Raw genomic sequence first — 17,648 nt, 5'->3', positions numbered from 1 at the left:
GAGAAAACTGAAGAGAGAGTAAAGGAGGAGGGCGTCTGACTTTCCATGAGAGATGCGTTCCATTCCCTAGAACCAACGCTTTCCATGATGATCATATTTCTGTAAGAAACAGTGTGTCAAGGATCACTGGGAGATTCGCGGACAGGGGGAGCCACAGCTACCCCACACGCCATGTGCTCTCCAACAGAGCCTGCCAGAGTCAGTGCGCCATGCAGTCAGTCCCCCGCTGTTTCCAGCTGTGTCGAACACCGAAGTGTGAAGAGGAATAAAACAGGGCCGCGGTGTGAGCCTGGAGGGGAGACCCCACATGCGCGGTCAGGGTGCTCTGGGACCCAGAGAAAGCTCAGACTGGAGAGTGGCAAAGTGTATGCTGTGGAAGGACCCAGTGTGCGAGCTGCATCTTAAAGAGTGAAAAGTGAATGTCGCTCAGTCGTGTCCGACTCTTTGTGGCCCCGTGGACCACACAGTCCATGGAATTCTCCAGGCCAGAATACTGGAGTGGGTAGCCACTCCCTTCTCCAGAGGATCTTCCCAACCAAGGGATCAAACTCAGGTCTTCCGCGCTGCAGGCGGACTCTTCACCAGCGGAGCCGCCAGGGAAGCCCAAGGACACTGGAGTGGGCGGCCGCTCCCTTCCCCAGGGGGTCCTCCCGACTCGGGCATTGAAGCGACGCCTCTTGCATGGCAGGCGGACTCTTTGCCACTTGAGCCACCAGGGAAGCCCCTGGAACTGACGGGGGGCAGAAGGAACGCAGGAAGAGAGGAGAGAACTTCAGAAGGGCATACACCCTGGGGGAGGCACAGAGGTCAGCGGTGCCGCATGCGGGGCTGCTGTAGATGATAGAGCCAAGCAGAGAGCCGGATCCACCAAGAACTGTTTGGCCAAAGAGCTACTGAAAACCACCAAAGGGCCACACAGAAAGAGGACACGCTCAGGTTCACGTTTTCTGTTGTTTTACTTCTATATTCTGTAAAGTGGTTCTGAGCATGCAGTGAGCAGCACACCCAGCCCAGGCCATCCTGCTCTGCTACGTGGATTTCAGTGGGACAGAAATGGGGATGGTGATTAACATTTCCCGAACTGTGGGATGTGCCGGGCACGGTGCTTTCCAAACACCCGAGGCTCGCAACAGCTCTATAAAGCAGATACTGTGTGCGTGCTCATCTTCCGCAAGTACAGACTGAGGCTCACTAAACGTCAGACAGGACCCCTGGAATCCTCACGGCGTAAGTGGGACGCGTATCCCCAGGGCTGCACTGCCAGACTCGCCCGACCAGAAAAAGCCCCCCTCCTAAGCCCGGGCGCTGACGGCCCTCTGGTGATAGCAGGGGTAGTAAGGGCGCCCCTGGCTCCTCGGCGCTGCCCGGGGGTGACGGCGCGAAGCCCGGGGGGGAGAGGAGAGGCTCCCCGCCCAGGGAAGGCCCTCACCTTCACATACTGGCGGAGGAAGAACGGGCTCATGTCAGGCGGCGACGACGTGGTGTGTGGTTTCAGTAACGGGCTGGCGGCCACGGGCTCCTCGTCGCTCTGCTGGCTCTTCCAGTGCTCCAGCAGGGACTTGAGCGCGTGCAGGCAGTAGTCCACAGCCCCGGAGCTCAGCAGGGCGGCGGCTGTGGCACTCGAGATGAGGGAAGACGACTGCGGGAAAGCGGGGAGAAGGTGAGCGCGGCTGGCAGCCCGGAGTGCGGTCCAGCTGAGCCCGCGAGCAGGAAATGCACTCACGGCAGCCTGAGAACCAGCTGTCATGAGTGTGAGTCCATCTCTTAATTTAAAAGTCTCCCAATGAGATCAAACGTTTCCCCAACTCTTCCGCACAACAGCATGGTAAGAGAAAATAAAGACACACCAGTTCCCAAATCTAATCTCCCAACACATATGTGCCAGAGGCCAAGGAGGCAAGAATTAGATAACCCTTCCACCTGTAGGGGAGAGGTTTTCTCTTTCTCCTTGGGCATCTAGAAAAAAAGCCTATTTATTTTAAGAAGGGAGGAAAACTTTCCACTATAGGCATTTCTCTGCAACCCCACCCTCCCAGTAGGGGCTCTTCCCACAGAACTACCTTCCAAAGGAGATGGGGTGAGTGATCACACAAATAAAAAGGCAGGGGAAAAGCTACTGTAAATAAAACCATTAGGAGAGCCTTGCAAATCCCAGCAGCCCCCACAGCTCATAAGCTCATTAAGATTGGATGCAGTTCAGCCTCCATCTCTACCTTCTCTGCTTTGTGTTAATCTCCTTTCCAGCACGCACGCACCGCTTTCTCTCTGCTTTATTACCATACCTTATAGCAACATACAGCAGGGGAATCCTCTTAGCCACTCTGCAGCCTGCAGAACAGTCTCCTGCTTTTCAATAATGGAACTTCCAAACCCTTTAACCCCCTCCAATGGCGGGATTGTTGGAAAAGATCAGAGCTTGGAAGGGATTCTGAAAAAGGTGGAAGCCTTGCTCCTGAAGAGGTGACAGCTTAGACCCTTACTCCTCCCGAGCGCCAACAGCCTTACTCGGTGAGAGAGGTCTGTCGCCTCTGCCCGCCAACCTGGCGCCAAACACACAACCCCCTTTGCTTCCCCACAGCCATCAGCCCGGGTCAACACACCTCGCAGACGGAAGCCTTGGATCCGGACTTGGTCCTGGACATGAAGACGCTCAGCAGCCGCATCAGCACCAGGTGCACCTCGTTCAGGGCGCTGCGCTCACTCTTCCTGGAGACGTCCTGCAGCAGGGAGCCAGGGGGCCACGCTGGCGTTGACCCCGAGGCACCCTCGCCACGAGACCCCCTCACTCCTATCAACGCTGAATGGTTCTCACATGGAATCACAAACCAAGCAAGCTCCAAAGCACCTGCGGTCTATGCACCTGGACACTCTAGAGCCTGACACACCTAGGAGCTGCTGCTGCTAAGTCGCTTCAGTCGTGTGCGACTCTGTGCGACCCCATAGATGCCAGCCCACCAGGCTCCCCCATCCCTGGGATTCTCCAGGCAAGAACACTGGAGTGGGTTGCCATTTCCTTCTCCAATGCATGGAAGTGAAAAGTGAAAGTGAAGTTGCTCAGTCGTGTCTGACTCTTCGCGACCCCATGGACTGCAGCCCACCAGGCTCCTCCATCCATGGGACTTTCCAGGCAAGAGTACTGGGGTGCCACTGCCTGAGGCCAAGATACAGACAACCCATTTATCATTTTCACTGCGTGGAGCTACAGAAGGGCCACAAGGGCAGTGACCTGGTCTTGCTCTCATTTATAGCCAGATCCACAGAAGTATGCCTGGGCCGAAGTACACACGGAAAACATTTCTAATGGGTCTGCCTCGGTTGAGAGCCACCCCCTGTGACTCAGGGAAGTCTCTCTGAGAGAGGAAGGAAAAAAACTGATCTCAGTTACTGCTCCTCACACAATGACGCTCAAATGTCACCTTCTTGTCCATGCCCAGCTCGGCTATCAGCTGGGAGAGCAGGTTGTCCAGGGCCCCCTTGTCCTTCTCGTCTTCCCCATCCAGATCTGTAGTGAGCATCAGAATGACCTGCGGGCCAACAGAGAGGCAAAATGTGAAAGCCAGTTCCCTACAGAGCAACAACTCTAAACACCAAGTGTTTCACATGAAATCCCAATCCTCCTGCCTGCCCTGTCAACTGGAACTACAGCCCATAGAAAGGTTCAAAATCCTAAGGATACCAAGGTAAAGGGTCCAGAGTCAGAGAAATCAAATGATGGTATATGCTACCCTTGGCAACGCCGAAAACGTTCTGCAAGAAGTCCGCACAACTAACTGACTAACCGACATCACATCCAAGTGGCTTAAGATACAGCACTGCGCTGCGCTGAAGAACAGCTGCCTCAGAGGAAGGCGGCTAGCAGCCCTCGCTCTATCCCTAGCATTAAGACGCAGACACTAAACAGACACTCAGACTCTGGGGCAGACTTTTGCTCCTTGCTCTGTCAGTAACTAGCTGGGGGGCTGCAGACATTATTTTTAATTCTCTGATCCTTGGTCTTCTCATTTATAAAATGAAGGACTGTAACCTGCAATTCAAAATTATATTCCATTATTCTATGACCTAATACCACACAAAGTCTCTCAGAGGCTCGGCGGGAGAAGCGTGAGCCTGCTGAAGGATGCCCACCTGTGACGTGACAGACCCGGGTGAATGCGGGGTACCTGCATATACGGGATGGCCCGGACACCTCCAACACTTCGTAACTGGGGCAGAGTTTGCAGCAGTCTCTCCAACAGCATCAGACGGACCATGTGCAGCCTAAAAGACCAGGGAAGATACACAAAACATGAGCTAATACACAAACACTAGCCAGCTGAATACAGTTCTTTCTTCCTGCCAGCAAGGTAAACAAAGAACCGACTTAGGAACAATCCTAGCATTTAAGATAAGCCTTTGGAATACTATTAACAGCAACTCAGGAGCAAAAATCTCACTTTGCTAGAGTGGAGCCAAACTGTTTCAAGATACAACTGATGGTACTGAAAACTTACTTACAGGAAAGCTAAAAACTATTGCTCAAGCAATCAGGTCCTTGCTGTTCTCACTACTCAAGCCTTCAATAGTAGGCTTTATGGCTGTTTTCACGCGTGGCCCTATTCTGCCTCCAGGCATTATTTCCTGGAACCCTCCCATCTATACGTTTCATGTCAGTCAGAAGCACAGCGACCCAGCCCTTTCCTCTTGCTTCCCAAGTCATTAGGAAGGCTAGTCACTGCTCTGCCCTCTCACAGCGTAGCCATCCTTTTTCCTAGTGTAAAATTCAAACTCAACATCAATACAAGAAACATGAGCCCTTCCACATACACAGCAGGCCACTACCTTGCCTTCTTCATCTGCCGATACACACCTGGGCTTCTGTAGTAAATGTGTCTGTCTGCGCCTCCAGTGAATACGCCAATCCAAGAGGACCGATATGGGGCTATCCTGGTGGTCCAGTTGCTAAGAATTCACCTTGTACTGAGGGCCACAGCAGCGTGGTCCCTCGTCTGGAAAGACCCCATATGCTGCGTGGCAACTAAGCCCGAGCGCTCCAACCACTGTGCCCACGGGCCCTAAGGCCTGTGCTTGGCAGCAAGGGAAGCCAACCCCCAATGAGAAGCCAGCACACCTGTGTGGCAACTAAGCCCGAGCGCTCCAACCACCGAGCCCACGAGGCCCGTGCTTGGCAACAAGAGAAGCCACCCCCCCAGTGAGAAGCCTGCACGCCACAACTGGAGCGCAGCCCCACTGGCCACGACCAGAGAGGGTTCATGCACAGCAGCGAAGACCCAGCTCAGCCGGAGACAGACAGATCCTTAAAAAGAGGGAAGAGGACCACCACGAAAATTAATCAGGGGGTTGTGAATAAGCTGGGTGGCAGCCTCACCTAACACAACCTTACACAGATCAACAGTGCATTTGCTGAATCAATTAATGGATTTACTCTCATAATTAATAAACCATTTTGCTTCATTTTACTTTACGGACTATGTGTAAGAAGCCACATGCCTACATTCTTTTTTTAAGTGTGATTATCATGTATTACATTTCCTAACAGGTATCCAGAATATTTTCAAAATAATAAAAGCCTGAATAAAAATAGAGTCTTGAATTACAAATGGCAATCATCCTAAAAAGAACTTGAAAGAATGAGCTAAACGACCTTCAGAATACAGTGATACACAAAAGCCCGTGCATGCATCTTTGAATAATTCAACCAGCTCGGAGGGGACGACAAATGAGTAAAAACTGCTGAGGAACCAATGAGGTACCAGTGACAAAAGATGGGATGGCAGCAACAGCTCAATATTTTTAGGATGAAGCATACGAGTTTTGAGACAGGTTAAAATCCTCAGGTTTGGAAAGTGTGCATGTAAATATACAAACAAAGAAAAAAGTCAACATAAGGAGCAGAGTCTTGACCTGGACCAAGATCATGCCAGACTCCTGACTGTTCAAACTCTTAAGATAGTGTTTTCAAGGAAAAAACTACACACTGTACCAAAAATTGCAATTTCCTCCTCGCAACTTAAAGTAAAAGCAATTCAGTTATTGCATTATTTTAAAAAGTCACTTAACAATTCCTTAATTAACTTATTCCTGAAAAGTAACGTTAATTTAAAACAACTTTAGCAAATTCCATTAGCAATATGGAGAGGTTACCTAAATTGACCTTCTAGCTAGAAGTAACTGAAAACAGTAAAAATATGTAACATCATTTTAGAAGTGATGAGTCTTAAGAAATTTCAAATGATCACAATTACACAGTACATTCCCCAGCCGCAGTAAATTAAACTATACATCAATAGCCAAAAAATAATTAGAAAATCCTCAAATGTTTGGAAATTCGGCAACATATTTCTAAATACTCCATGGATCAAAACTTTAATCACAAAAGAATTTCGAAACCATCTTGAACTGAATACCAATGAAAATACAACATATCAAAATATGTGGGCTCCTGTCAAAATAATATTTAAAGGGAATTTTAGAAAGAAGTATATAACTTCCAATAAATATAGAAAAATAAAGGTTAAAAATGGATGATTTAACCATCTTAAAAATCTAAAAAAAAAAAAAAAAAAAAGGAAAATTAACCCACCACCAAAAATAAGATAATAAAATGAAAAAGCTAGTAAGAGAAAAAGGAAACAATAAAGAGTATAAATGAAACAGAAAGCAAGTAAACAAAAGAGGACAATCTAAGCCAAAAACCTAAGAAAAACTGGTTCTTTATAACGTTGGTAATTTCTAACAAGACTGACTTTTGGGGAAAAAAATGTTACCAATGCTAAAATGGAAAAAAGGGGTATCATCACAATGCCTAAAGGCATTAAAAGGGTGATAAAATCTATTATGAACAACTTCATGACAATAAAACGAACAAATTCCTTGAAATGCACAACATACAAAGACTGACACGTGAAGGAAGAAAAACACTTCCGTGTCATTTGAAGAATGAGTCTGCAGGTAAGTCTTCTCTTAAAGGAAGTCTAGATCCAGACGATCCCACAGGTCAATTTTTCTACAGAGGAAATAAAACCAATCTTATACAACCTTTTGTAGAGAACAGAGAAGAGGAAACACATCCTCACTCACTTTACGAGGCCAGAGTAACACGAATATCGACACCTGACAAAAATGTTCCAAAGAAGAAAAAGCACAGGCCTAAATAAAACATTGGCAACTCAAATCCAGTGATACAAAGGATAAGACACCATGAGTAGGTGTCCCCAGAAAGTTGGTTTAATAATGGAAAATATCAGTTACTGTAATTTACAACCTTACAAAGAATAAAGGAGAAAAGACATATAATCAACTAAGTGGAAAAAAGCAACTGGAAGGCTCCAAAAACCAATTCGAGATAAACCTATTGCTCTTCAGTCAACTAAGCTGTACCTGACTCTCTGTGACCCCAAAGACTGCAACACGCCAGGCTTCCCTGTCCTTCACTATCTCCAAGGTAAAATATCTCCCAGCAAACTAGAAACAAAATTTGATAGAGAATATCGTAGAAAACCCTCCAGTTAACATCATACTTAACAGTAAAATGGTAAACCTTTTCTCCTGTGTCTGGGAATGAGATAAGGTTTTCCACATTACCACTTCTGTCCAACCCAAAACAATAAAGCAAGAAAAGGCAATTAAAGGTATAAAGATTGGAGAGAAAAAAGTTAAATGTCATTATTTACAGAAGACAGGATTATTCATGCAGAATTTGTGATAAGAATTAATCTAATAACCAAACTCATAATTAGGATTAGTCTATCAAAATCTATAATTAGAATTTAAGTGAATTTAGAAAGATCACTGAATACAAAATTAAAATAAAAGCAATAAAGACGTTACCAGCAATGAAGAAATTATTAGGTCGGGGGTGAGTGAAGATAAAAATCCAGAAGGGTAAGCAGAGCCCTGACACTGATTTTGGGACATCTGAAAAGTTGAGGCCATGATGCTCTGAAAGCAGTTTGGGCACCAGGCTGCCAGGACCTGACAAGGCGTCTGGAATGGGGAGAGGACAGCCAGAGTCTGCCCCACGTGGGGAGGGCCCTCCATGAGAACCTCAGGAAAACCCCACAGAAGAAGAGACACGAGTCTGAAAGTAACAGAAATAGACCACTTCTCCCAGGAGCCTGCGAGAAAAATCAGCTGCCTCAAATCTTGACGCTGACATAAAAGTAGGGAAAAAAGCATTAGCTGCTGAAATACAGTCCCATTTATTTTTTCCTTTTAGTTAACACCTTTTGTGTCCTATTTATGAAATCTTTGCCAACCATCAGTTATGAAGACATTTTCTTCTGAAACCAATAAGTTTTCTGTGGTGATGTAGATGGATGAGATTTGGGGAGAGGGTTCGAGAGGGAGGAGATGTATGGGTGCAACAGACTCATTTCATTGCACAGCAGAAACTAGCACAGCATTGGAAAGCAGCTATACCACAATAAAAACAAATGATAAGTGAAAAATTAAAACCAGGGAAGCGTTATCTTTTGCAGTTAAATCCATAGTGCAACTGATTTTTGCTTCTGATCAGGTCATAAAACGAAAAAAAGACTCATTTTATTCCAGAGTAATGTCCAGCCAGGCCATTGCCACTGACTGAAAGACCACCCTCTCCTCCACGGCACAGAAGAGCCACCTGCGTCCTGAGTCAGGTAACTGTGTACGTGTATGTCCGTTTCTGAACTCTAATCTGTTTCACTAATCTATTTTGTCTATCCTTGAACCAAAATCCCACTCTTACTGAACGCAGCTTTACAATGGGCTATTTCAAATCCTGAAAGATGATGCTGTGAAAGTGCTGCACTCAATATGCCAGCAAATTTGGAAAACTCAGCAGTGGCCACAGGGCTGGAAAAGGTCAGTTTTCATTCCAATTCCAAAGAAAGACAATGCCAAAAAATACTCAAACTACTGCACAATTGCACTCATCTCACACCGCTAGTAAAGTAATGCTCAAAATGCTCCAAGCCAGGCTTCAGCAATACGTGAACCATGAAATTCCAGATGTTCAAGCTGGTTTTAGAAAAGCAGAGGAACCAGAGATCAAATTGCCAACATCCGCTGGATCATGGAAAAAGCAAGAGAGTTCCAGAAAAACATCTATTTCTGCTTTACTGACTATGCCAAAGCCTTTGACTGTGTGGATCACAAGAAACTGTGGAAGATTCTGAGAGAGATGGGAATACCAGACCACCTGACCTGCCTCTTCAGAAACCTCTATGCAGGTCAGGAAGCAACAGTTCAAACTGGACATGGAACAACAGACTGGTTCCAAATAGGAAAAGGAGTATGTCAAGGCTGTATATTGTCACCCTGCTTATTTAACTTATACGCAGAGTACTACTTCATGAGAAACGCTGGGCTGGAAGAAGCCACAAGCTGAAATCAAGATTGCCGGGAGAAATATCAATAACCTCAGATATGCAGATGACACCACCCTTATGGCAGAAAGTGAAGAGGAACTAAAAAGCCTCTTGATGAAAGTGAAAGAGGAGAGTGAAAAAGTTGGCTTAAAGCTCAACATCCAGAAAACGAAGATCATGGCATCCGGTCCCATCACTTCATGGGAAATAGATGGGAAACAGTGGAAACAGTGTCAGACTTTATTTTTGGGGGGCTCCAAAATCACTGCAGATGGTGACTGCAGCCATGAAATTAAAAGACACTTACTCCTTGGAAGAAAAGTTATGACCAACCTAGATAGCATGTTGAAAAGCAGAGACATTACTTTGCCGACTAAGGTCCATCTAGTCAAGGCTATGGTTTTCCTGTGGTCATGTATGGATGTGAGAGTCGGACTGTGAAGAAAGCTGAGTGCTGAAGAATTGATGCTTTTGACCTGTGGTGTTGGAGAAGACTCCTGAGAGTCCCCTGGACTGCAAGGAGATCCAACCAGTCCATTCTGAAGGAGATCAACCCTGGGATTTCTTTGAAAGGAATGATGCTGAAGCTGAAACTCCAGTACTTTGGCAACCTCATGCGAAGAGTTGACTCATTGGAAAAGACTCTGATGCTGGGAGGGACTGGGGGCAGGAGGAGAAGGGGACGACAGAGGATGAGATGGCTGGATGGCATCACGGACTCGATGGACATGAGTCTGAGTGAACTCCGGGAGTTGGTGATGGACAGGGAGGCCTGGGGTGCTGCGACTCACGGGGTCGCACTAAGCGACTGAACGGAATGGTTGTGCAGTCCTCACAATCCTGTGGGTTTTCTGATACTGCCTTGGTTGACCTTAGTCTTTTACTTTTTCAAATAAACTTTAGAATCAGCTTGTCGATTCTTACACATACAATAAAGCCAGCTGAGATTTTTGACTGGGATTATACTGAACTTGTATCAATTTAGAGACAACTGTTATCTTTATACAATGAATCTTTCTATGCATAAATATAGTATATCCGCTCATTTATTTTCTCTCAACTAGTTTTCATAGTCTTCAATGCAGATATCTTCTATATTTCTACAAGAAGATACAGCTCTAGTTAACTGTAGTTTCGGGTTAAATATGCATATTGAAATGATTAGCACAACTATTACAAGACTGAGCGAACACCCTCCAGGCTTGCAGAGGTGGGGAGGTGGGGCTAGAGAGCAAACTAACCGGAAGAGGGCTACAAAGACCGCAGAGAGACACAGAACCAAGCGACTAACAGTAGTTAGAAGCAAACTTCCCAGTTCAAAAGTTAAGCGACGATAAAAAGCAACAATAGACTAGATTTAAAATATTTCAAAGAAACAAACTTCAAAGAACCAAAAATCACAAAGACTACACTACCTGAACACATGTAATTAACCTAGAAATCACATTGAGAGGAAAACCAAGATTAAATAGAAAATGCCTTTTAGGTGAAGCAGTTAAAAAACAAATCCCAGAAAAACAAACAATCCAATCAAAAAGTGGGCAAAAGACCTAAACAGACACTTCTTCACAGAATACACATGGCTAATAAACACATGGAAAGATGCTCAACATCACTATTATCAGAGAAATGCAAATCAAAACCACAATGAGGTATCACCTCACACCAGTCAGAATGGCCCTCATCAAAAAAATCTACAAACAGTAAATGCTGGAGAGGATGAGGAGAAAAGGGAACTCTCCCAAACTGTTGGTCGGAATGTAAACTGACACAGCCACTGTGGAAGACAGCATAGAGACTCCTTAAAAAAGCAGGAATCCTGCCACCATACAACACAGTGACCCCACTATGAGGCATACACCCTGCGAAAGCCCTAACCGAGAAAGACACACGCATCCCAGTGTGCGCAGCACGGTTTACAGCAGCTAGGACTCGGACGCAACCTGGACGCCCACTGGCAGATGAACAGAGGAAGCAGCTGTGGTACAGGTACACAGTGGAGTATTAGCCATAAAAATGAACGCAACTGAGTCAGCTTTAATGAGGTGGATGAACCTAGAGCCTCATACAGAGTGAAGTAAGTCAAAAAGACAAACATCATCTATTAACACATATATATGGAATCCAGAAAGACAGTTCTGATAAACCCATGTGCGGGGCAGCAATGGAGACGCAGACAGAGGAGAGACTTGTGGATGTGGGGGTGGGGGGGGGGGAGAGGGTGGGGCGGATGGAGAGTAACATGGAGACATGCACACCACCATATGGCAAACGGCCAGCCGGCGGGAATCTGCTGTGTGCCTCCGGGAGCTCACACTGGGGCTCTACAGCAGCCTCGAGGGCTGGGACGGCGTTACCCCGTTAACCGCCAGAGGTCATCGTCCCCACAGGGGTGCTGGAGTTAAATGGAAGCGCAGGATATGGGCAGGAGAGGAGGTGCTCTTTGACACCCTCTCAAAACGTCTCGAACACCTGGCTGCTTCAATTACCTCTTTTCCTGATGGAAATCATTCAGTTCAAAATACTGATTCCTGCACTAATGTGGTAACTATGGGCCGCAAGGAAAGTTAACAAACATTCTATCACAAGTGTGTGTGCGCTCAGTAGTATCCAACTCTTTGCAAAGCCATGGACTGCAGCCAGCCGGGCTCCCGTCTCCCTGCAGTTCTCCGGACAAGACGAGTGGAGCCGGTCGTCACGTCCTCCTCCGGGAGATCTTCCTCACCCAGAGGCCACACCGCATCTCCTGCGTCTCCTGCACCGGCAGGCGGATTCTTTACCACTGGTGCCACCTGGGTGTATTCTTGGGGTTTTTTCCTTCCTTCTCTTCTATTTCTCTAATCTCCTCTTGGTGAATACATTCACTCCACCAATCCAGTACCAAATACCACCAAAATTTTCTAAAGCGGCTGGATCAGGAATACTATGGATTACTTTCAAATTGCCAAATGCTTCACTAGGGGTATTTCTAGACGTAAATTGACATTTGCTGTCTTAATTCTCTATTACCTAACACACTGAACAAGGAGTTACTGCTAGTATTACTTCACACCTGTCACTGTTGAGCCTAGAACAGTGCCATTTATAAGGAGAATGCTACAAGATGAGTCTGTGGTTAATGATGAAAGAAAAAAGATTTGAGTAAGGAGGACACATGGTTTTATGACAATCACCGTAAGGGATACAGGCATGCCTTATGAGAAAAACCACGTTATACTTTCTTTGCAACTGACTTGATACAATTGCTGTCAGGACCAGGAGACAGATCTAGAATGCTTCTTACCATTTTTAAACTGTTTCTGAGTCCATAACCTTTACATTTCAAAAGAAAGACACTACTGTCAGCTCTCCACCTCCAGCAACTGAGGCACTATCCTAACCCGCAAACACGCCCCCCCCAGGAAAGTCCCCTGCATACCGGAGGCCCGGCCCTGACCTGTTGCTAGCGTGGACGTCTGCTTCCCCTTCCCCTTCCCCTTCGCCCTCGGAGCCGTCTCCTTCCTGGTGCCCGGTGGTGGTGCTGATGGCGCCAGTGCTTGAACTGACGCTTCCTGGTCCAGCTGGATGCCCCTCTGCTGTGGCATCACCATAGGCACTGCTCCGGCCAGACACTAGAGGGAAATGGTTTAAAAACAGCTAATCAACTTGCAGAGCCTGGTGAAATCCAGTGCATTCCAAAGCTATCTGACTGGTAGCTTAGAAAAATGTTTTCTTTTATGTGAAGCTCAATAAGGACTGAATTCACGATTTCGGCCCCGTGACATTTGATGACTAAAATGACTTTCTGGGTACCCAAAGACTGTAAGATCCACCCACAAGACTAACCTTAATCTCAGCTGCTGATATATTTCCATCTCATATTTCAGAGGAAGCATATACTGATTTGGGACTCTAGAAAATTATCAGCTACTCTCTATCTCTTTCACAAAAACAAGTTCATATCCAATTTTTAAACAAAGACTGATTTTTTAAGATCAAACCAAAATGGCTGTCATGCTTCCTCATTTTAGAGCCCCGCCCCCACCAACCAGCACAGATGGCCCTGCTCTATCACCACACCAGACTGTGAGCAGCAGGACTGCCCCAAATCTCTCCCCACAACGAGAGAAGCAAAGACCACAGCGTGACCGATTTCAGAATCATCCCACAGCTGTCTCAAATGAACCATGATTTGGAATTACGTACATTATTTCTTTCTTCCACTGACATTATTAAACCTCCCTCTGCTGAAACCAACACCAGGACCCAGGCAGGAATCACTACTTTGTCCCCACCCTCTGCCCAAGGAGGTCAGGACCTCCAGCCACATTACCACTGTGCTCGCCAGCCACTGAGTCCACAGCACTGCCCCCGCTCTCCGAGCCCACACTGCCCCCGTGGTCGGCAGGGGAGGTCCGCAGGGTGGAGCCGTCCGTCGCGGCCGTGCTGCCCTCGTCGTCCGAGGCTGGAGCTGAGAGAATAATGAGAGCTGTTACAGGGAAGACCCCTTCTCAGGGCAAAGGCAGCAAACCACACAGCGTGGTGGACACAATGCAGTTTAGACATCCTGTCGTCCAAGGAAAAGGGAAAGATCCGCTTTGCTGGTTAATCATTGACAGGAACAGACACTCTACATGGTGCATCGCACACAGTACTCAGACAGAAGTGGAAACCCAGTTCACTGGGCATTTCCTTCGCTGTTACATCACAGTGCAAGTGAAACAGTGCAGAGACTCAAGAATCCGTGACACGGGCAGTTTTCTAGCTGAAATGCTTCACGGTCACCACAGTCTAGGTGTGACTGACACCTGCTGAGACCAGAGACTAGCCAGCACCATTCAAAAGCATAGATTCTGAATTTTCAGGAGATTTGTTTCGTAATCAATTTACGCTAATGCTAGGAAATCACTTATCATGAGCTCTTGAATCAACCCTGGTTGTTGTTTTTTTTTAAATCAGATGGTCCAGAGGGGAGCTCACTGGGAAATTTCAAACTTCCTCATCAGATGCTAATAATGAAGCAAGGAAATTCCCCAGAGACAGCCACAGCATCCAGGATCAGGGCGGAGCTGAGACAGGAGGAAAATGCTGGATGAGATACACAGGGGAGGGAAGCCAAGACAGCCACAGAGCACAGCACAAACACAACCGCGCCCCACAGCAGCAGCCGCCAAGCCTGAGCCGGCAGCAGCTCGGGAGGACTAGGGGGAGCGACGGGCCATGGCAGCAAGCGAGGGGACAGCCAGGCTCCCCCTTTCTCGACTACGGAGGGAAGACGCCGAAGCCAGAAAGGAAAGCAAACAAGCGCACACAGGGACACGCCAGTCTGAAGATTCTCAATCAACCCTTCGATCACTCAGGGGCTGACTTTCCAGGAGACTGTTCAGATGCTCCATCCTCCTCTATTCGGTCCAACTCTCCACTCAGGATGTTGGGGGTTTTTTTTAATCAAATTAGGAAAGACATTGAAAGCAAACACAAAATGAAGTCTGAAGATATCCTATGCGTTTGAATTGTGCATAGAAACCCTACCCCTCAAGCTCAGATCCCTGGTGGTGACCCACGCTGACCTGAAGCGGTCACTCCGCTTCTTGCAGCAGATCAAGAGAAAGAAGTTAAAAGGTATGCGCTCTGTTTCTTGTCTCCCTTTCAATCTTGTCTAAGATGTTAGGACTCTGGTGAAGAAGCCTGAAAGCTGCGATTTCAGCCCTAAAGCTGGTTAACCTGCAAGCTGCTCTCTTGGCCTTTCTGGGGGAATCAGCTGAAGCCAGGCAGCATGCAAAGTGGAGGGAAGCGGAGCCATAACGTCTCTGCCGAGCTGCAGCGCTGGGCCTTCTGCGCCCGCATTTCTAAAGCCAAGGCAGAAGCAGGAAGTCCAGAATGGCCTGTCAAAGCAGCTGCCCGTGACACTCTCACAGCACTGGAGACGAGGCCCGAGGGTCCTGGGGCCCTGAGCCGCGCTCCTTGCTGCGGACAGTTACCTGATGCTGTGGTGTCAGAGAGGGTTCCTGCGTCCAGAGAGGAAGAGCTGGGTGCCTGGCCGGACAGCCCCAGGCTCTGCAGGCCCAGGGCACTGCTGCTGCTGCCTGGGAAATGAGTGGAGAGTGAACACGGCGTCCCCGCCAGACCCCATCCACAGCGCCGCCTCGGCCGCCTGCCGCCCTCAGAGCCTACGCTCACCAGCATGTGACCCACTCTGGCCTAGAGGAAGCTACGTAACAGCCACTGCTGTCCACCCACCAAATCCAGTTATAGAGATGGTGGGAGCCTCCTTCGGCTCAGGCAGGACACAGGCTGGAGGAATCCATCCAGCTCAGGAGGAAGCAAGCCTGAAGACCAAACCACCAGCACCATGAGATCGGCCCCGACACTGGAAAGCCCGGCTCAGTCCCTCTCACTCTCCACCTGTGTCTCTGCACAGCTCTCGCCCAGATCGCCCTCTCCCCATGTCGGGGAATAAGCTAAGTCAGCTGGTTATCAGTAACTGCCACACCCTCCTTCCTGTGCAAGGCCAAGGGGCCGCTATGCTCCTGACACTAACTTCTACCTTGCTGGTCCTGCTGCAGGCTCAGGGCAATGGCTAGTTCAACCATGGTCTCGTCGTCTGCGTCAGGCGGGATGTCCAGCATGGGGGGGAAGCCCTCTGCACCTGCCAGCAGGGCCTCCAGGGGAGAGGGGTTGCCATTGTTGACATTTTCTGCTGTCTCCAGGACCATCGACTCAGACTGCAGAGAAAGAGCTCCGTCAGTGTCCCGTGGCCACAGGAGCTTGTGGAAGCCCCCGAGCGAGAGCTGGAGCAGTGTGCCGAGGCTCCTCCTCCCTGCCTGCTGCCAGACTCACCACCATCTCAAAATCTCCGTGGTCCACCTCACTCTGCTCCTGGCTCTCCTGACGGATGTGACCACCATTTGGGATCCCCGATGACTGCATTTTCTCATCTGCGTCATCATCGTCGTCATCATCCTTGTCTCCTGAGTCAGAGAAACCCCCGTCACCTGACGGCGCTTGCTGGATCCTCCCCCGGGATGTGGGAAGACAAGCTACAGAGCAAACAAAAGCCAAGACAAGCTGCCAGCCAGCACCCTGTGCCTCAAGGGTGAATTCCAGGGGGCCAGGTCTGGCCTTGTCCTCTCGCTTCCTGGACCTGGCAGGATCTGGGAAGCGGGGGCTGGCAGTGACAGCTGGCCCCACTTAGGGTAAGTCTTTTCCAGCAGATGAAGGAAAACAAAGTCAAAAAGCCTTGGATTCCATAAAGCAGAAAAATCTAAGACCAGCGGACCCCAAGAGCTGCCATCAACCCTCAGGAGTCCTTGGGCAAGACAGGGAAAATACTACAATTCAGATTGCTTATCTGCTATCGGTCATGGCAGCTTGGAGTGTTATTTTACTTTTTTCCTCCCCAGAAACAATTGCGTCCGCGAGGTTTTCACACTACATAATTATTATGAGAAGAGCCAACTGAACTGCGAAACCACTAGATGGAATGAGGATAGCACTAGCCCGACCAGCTTTGGTGCGGATGGGAGAGGCGGCCTGAAAACAGGGACGCCTAGGTTGGACTCCAAACTGTCAGAAGAGGGTGGAGACCTCGCCTTCTGCTTGATGGGCTGAACACACATGTGGATGTGGCCTTAACTGGAAACAAACTGTTGCTGGACACGAGATTCTCCTCAGAGAAAAGATGCACAAATCGCTGCCTGACGCACCAAAGACTTAGATAGAGCAAGTGACATTCAAAGAGGGTTATCTGAGGGTCGTGAAGCTGCATGAGCGCCTCCAGACCTGCACTGCACCACGAGCAGCCACAGCCATGAGCTACAGTGTGGGCCCCGTGGAACGCTTCAAACTCTTCCAAACACCTGTTTCAGGGACGGAGAATGTTCTACTACTACTGATTCTTTAGATTAACTACATGTTAAAATAATACTTTTTAATACTGGATTATTATTAAGTTCATGTCACATATTTCTTTTTACTCTTTATCAAGTGGCTAATAGAAAACCTTAAACTACCTACATGACTCTCACTGGAGTTTTACTCCGGAGCCAAACCAAGTAACCAGAGTTACACAAGATACCAAGGCTACAATTTGGACAATTTTTAGAACTGCTTTTACTAAAATATTAAATGTATGTCCTTGACTTGTACCCAAGTGTACCAAGAAGGAACTTCCTTGTGAAATCTGCCTCCAATCTTACTGGAGGTAAGACCATTGAGCATACCACCCATTAGGCAGCAAAACGGACCTTTAACGTAAGAGCGCTCATACCAGGAAGAGCGCTCATTTCAGTTCCTGAAAAATGGAGGGTTTTTTCAGTCACT

General features: G+C 47.9%; 1 protein-coding gene across 5 annotated transcripts in view; it reads right to left on the bottom strand.

The window, feature by feature from the left end:
• The window catches only part of UBR4 (ubiquitin protein ligase E3 component n-recognin 4), a 130,655-nt gene that overhangs the window by 49,286 nt on the left and 63,721 nt on the right, over window positions 1-17,648 (bottom strand). For 4 of the 5 annotated variants that reach the window (XM_042244749.2, XM_042244751.2, XM_042244750.2 and 1 more), the window contains 9 exons: window positions 16,167-16,297; window positions 15,874-16,051; window positions 15,308-15,412; window positions 13,660-13,797; window positions 12,784-12,958; window positions 4,161-4,257; window positions 3,417-3,524; window positions 2,601-2,717; window positions 1,430-1,639 (listed from right to left, as the gene is read on the bottom strand). In XM_042244749.2, coding sequence (XP_042100683.1) covers window positions 1,430-1,639; window positions 2,601-2,717; window positions 3,417-3,524; window positions 4,161-4,257; window positions 12,784-12,958; window positions 13,660-13,797; window positions 15,308-15,412; window positions 15,874-16,051; window positions 16,167-16,297 — 1,259 coding nt within the window. The remainder of the gene's footprint in view (window positions 1-1,429; window positions 1,640-2,600; window positions 2,718-3,416; window positions 3,525-4,160; window positions 4,258-12,783; window positions 12,959-13,659; window positions 13,798-15,307; window positions 15,413-15,873; window positions 16,052-16,166; window positions 16,298-17,648) is intronic. The other variant, XM_042244752.2, reaches the window with a different exon arrangement.

The sequence above is a fragment of the Ovis aries genome, chromosome 2 (assembly GCF_016772045.2).
Source record: "Ovis aries strain OAR_USU_Benz2616 breed Rambouillet chromosome 2, ARS-UI_Ramb_v3.0, whole genome shotgun sequence".
Taxonomy (NCBI): Eukaryota; Metazoa; Chordata; class Mammalia; order Artiodactyla; family Bovidae; genus Ovis; species Ovis aries.
Note: the sequence above shows the minus strand (reverse complement) of the source record. Positions and strands in the feature narration are given on the sequence as shown.